Here is a 2,818-nt window from a genome sequence, read left to right as displayed (position 1 = left end):
AAGAGCTAACAGATCTGTCCTGGAAGAAGTGCAGCCGGAATGCTCCTTGGAAGCGAGACCAGCCAGACTTGGTCTCACCTACTTTGGTCATGTTGTCAGAAGGGACCATTCCCTGGAGAAGGATGTCATGCTTGGCAAAGTGGAGGGTCGGTGAAGAAGGGGAAGACCTTCAACAAGATGGATCGACACAGTGACTTTAACAATGGGCTCAAGTATAGCAATGATTGTAAGGATGGTGCATGACAGCAGTGTTTCGTTCTGTTGTACACAGGGTCACTATGAGTCAGAGCCAACTCGACGGCACCTAAGAAATATCTATTTGTTATGATGTCAATGGGAATTTTGATGTGAATGAAGATTGTTTGGGAATGTTACCCGTTTCAAGCAAATCAGGAAATGACTGACTTATGTATATTGAACAAAGTCCTCAAAGGTGTACTGTAAGATCACAATTACTACATAGAGTCGTTTCAATGCCAAACTGTTTATGAAAGTTGTGTCCAACTCTGCCAAGTTTTGCCGAAACACAGAATTTACCTTTGTTCCTTGACAGGTTCATCACTGCAGTGGCAATGGGTTTGCTTTGGTTTGTTTGCTTTGTGGTCAAAAGGTTAAATAGAACATATTAGGAACATAGTAGTTACTACCATGTGCTGGAGACCCTCACTGGCTTGAACAATAGAGAGCGTGAAATTTGGGTGAAGTGGGTCAACACTCTGATGATCAGTTGCCCCTTCTGAGTCTAGGGGCCTGAGTGAGGGAGGAAGTCCATTGGGTACAAGGGTAACCTGTGTCGAAATGTGTGGGTATGCAGCTCTCTTCCTTAATGATGCTAACTAAAAACAAAGGCCTCCACTCCTATTCCCCCCACATATCTTCCCCACACTCCTATTCAAATGTGATCTGTGCTAAACGCTGCACTCTACATTGGAACTCCAATTGCAAGGCTTGACATTAAGACTTCAGTGCAGAAGAAAAGGTGTCAAGTTTCTGGTTTGCAAATGAAAGCAGTAATACATTATGAAAGAAAAATGTAACCACTAATTATTGCTATTTTAATTCAGACTTTTCCATTTAAAATATCATGAGTATGAATTTTTGCATTATTTCATATGCTCATCCCATAATTAAAGAAACTTTTATTACATATTTGGCAGTTTATTTTCCTTACAAGTAGCCTGACTCCCTCAGTGATGATACCTCTCTGTCTCCTATAGGCTTTTGAGTTTGTGATGTCTGCATTAGATTCTATGTTAGCCAGTCCTCCCCCTGCCCCTACTGCCTACCCTCCAAGGGAAGGAAATTTTAACAGTTTATCAGTGGCATGGAAGACTGTGAGCTATTGACTAAAGAGACCACTTCAGGTTTACTTCTGTGTATCCAGCATACACTATGGTAGTTGTTCCAAAACTCACTGCCGTCAAGTCAGTCCCGACTCATAGCGACCCCTCCTTGGGTTTCTGAGGTGGTATCATTATGGAAGTAGATTGCCCAATCTTCCTTTCGAGGAGTGGCTGGTGGGTTTGAACCGTGAGCCTTCTGATTAGCAGTGAAATGTCTTAGGCACTACACCACTAGAGCTCCCATGGTAGTTGTCAGTGGGTGTTTATTAAAATGGGTGGATCAGTGCACTTCAGTTGAAGATGGAACACATATCCAGAAGTCTTTGGGATGGAAATTGTATTTCCATCTCATCCAAGTTTAGTAGCAAGGGTAATTGTTGGCCTTCCCTCAACTTCTCCTTTTTGCCCCTTTCTCTGCCGTAGACGCCTATACAACAGCTGAAGTGGTTTATTCCTGGACTCTTGGGAAGAACAAATCTGTGGAAGTGGCACAGGACGGCTCTCGCCTGAACCAGTATGACCTGCTGGGCCATGTTGTTGGGACAGAGATAATCCGGTCTAGTACAGGTATTTCTTTCTTTCATTTAACAAACGTTTCGGTAAGCTGTGTCATGCCAGTCACTGTTCGAAGTGCTTTACATGTAACAACTTAATTAATCCTCAGAATAATCTTGTGATTTTCATGAGGTAGTGAAAGCACAGAAAAGTTCAGTAATTTGCTGTAAATCACAGTTATATAATGACAGAGTCAAGACCTGAACCCAGGCATATTGGCTCCCAAGCCCATGCTCTTACCTGATGCCCTGCTGCCTCTTGGGTAGTGGGTCAGAAGATCACGGGCATTAGGGTTGGGTATGGTAGAAGAGAAGGAAGAGGGGAGGCCGTAATGGTGAGAGAGCTGCGCTTTGATCCTGCAGGTTTCATTAAGACGTTTGTGTAACTCAGCGAGCGCTGGGGTGGCAAGGTACTCTAACCTCAGGGGAGGTCGGACACACAGCCAGACCCGGGGATTAGCTGTGCAGTTATTCTTTTAATGGATCACCCACCTCAGAAATCAGCTTGTCTGGCAGATCCTTCAGCACTCTCTTAATGGCTAATCCTTGGGCACTGATAAACGAAGCCTAGAGACTTTTCTGCAGCCTTATATTCTGTCCATTTGGAACTGGCCAGTTGCATGGCCCAAAGAAGGAGGCACCCTTTATTCCAACTAACCTTAGGATATTTGGCAAAATGGAGTCTATCCCGGAGCCCACACCATCGTTCTGTAATTTTTGCTGTGAAAGGCTGGGTTCTCTCAACAGTAATCCTCCAGCAGCACTTGTCTCGGTGAAAACTCTCTGAATGTAGTTAGAAATGCAGAAGAATGCTCTTGCCCTTTTGTTTTATTTTCTGGACACATGCTGTTCCCTCTCCTGGTGGTGTCACACTATGTCACCTTGTCTGCCCTCTTCCTTGGTTCCCTCTCTAGCCCAGGA

At 44.3% G+C, this 2,818-nt stretch overlaps 1 protein-coding gene across 1 annotated transcript in view; it reads left to right on the top strand.

Moving 5' to 3' along the window:
• GABRA3 (gamma-aminobutyric acid type A receptor subunit alpha3) overlaps window positions 1–2,818 on the top strand; it is a 226,732-nt gene that overhangs the window by 184,273 nt on the left and 39,641 nt on the right. The window contains exon 6 of the mRNA XM_007958254.2: window positions 1,767–1,910. Coding sequence (XP_007956445.1) covers window positions 1,767–1,910 — 144 coding nt within the window. The remainder of the gene's footprint in view (window positions 1–1,766; window positions 1,911–2,818) is intronic.

This window comes from Orycteropus afer, unplaced genomic scaffold (assembly GCF_000298275.1).
Source record: "Orycteropus afer afer isolate SDZICR_OR568_19922 unplaced genomic scaffold, OryAfe1.0 scaffold00896, whole genome shotgun sequence".
Lineage (NCBI taxonomy): Eukaryota > Metazoa > Chordata > Mammalia > Tubulidentata > Orycteropodidae > Orycteropus > Orycteropus afer.
This window is presented reverse-complemented; position numbering and strand designations above follow the sequence as displayed.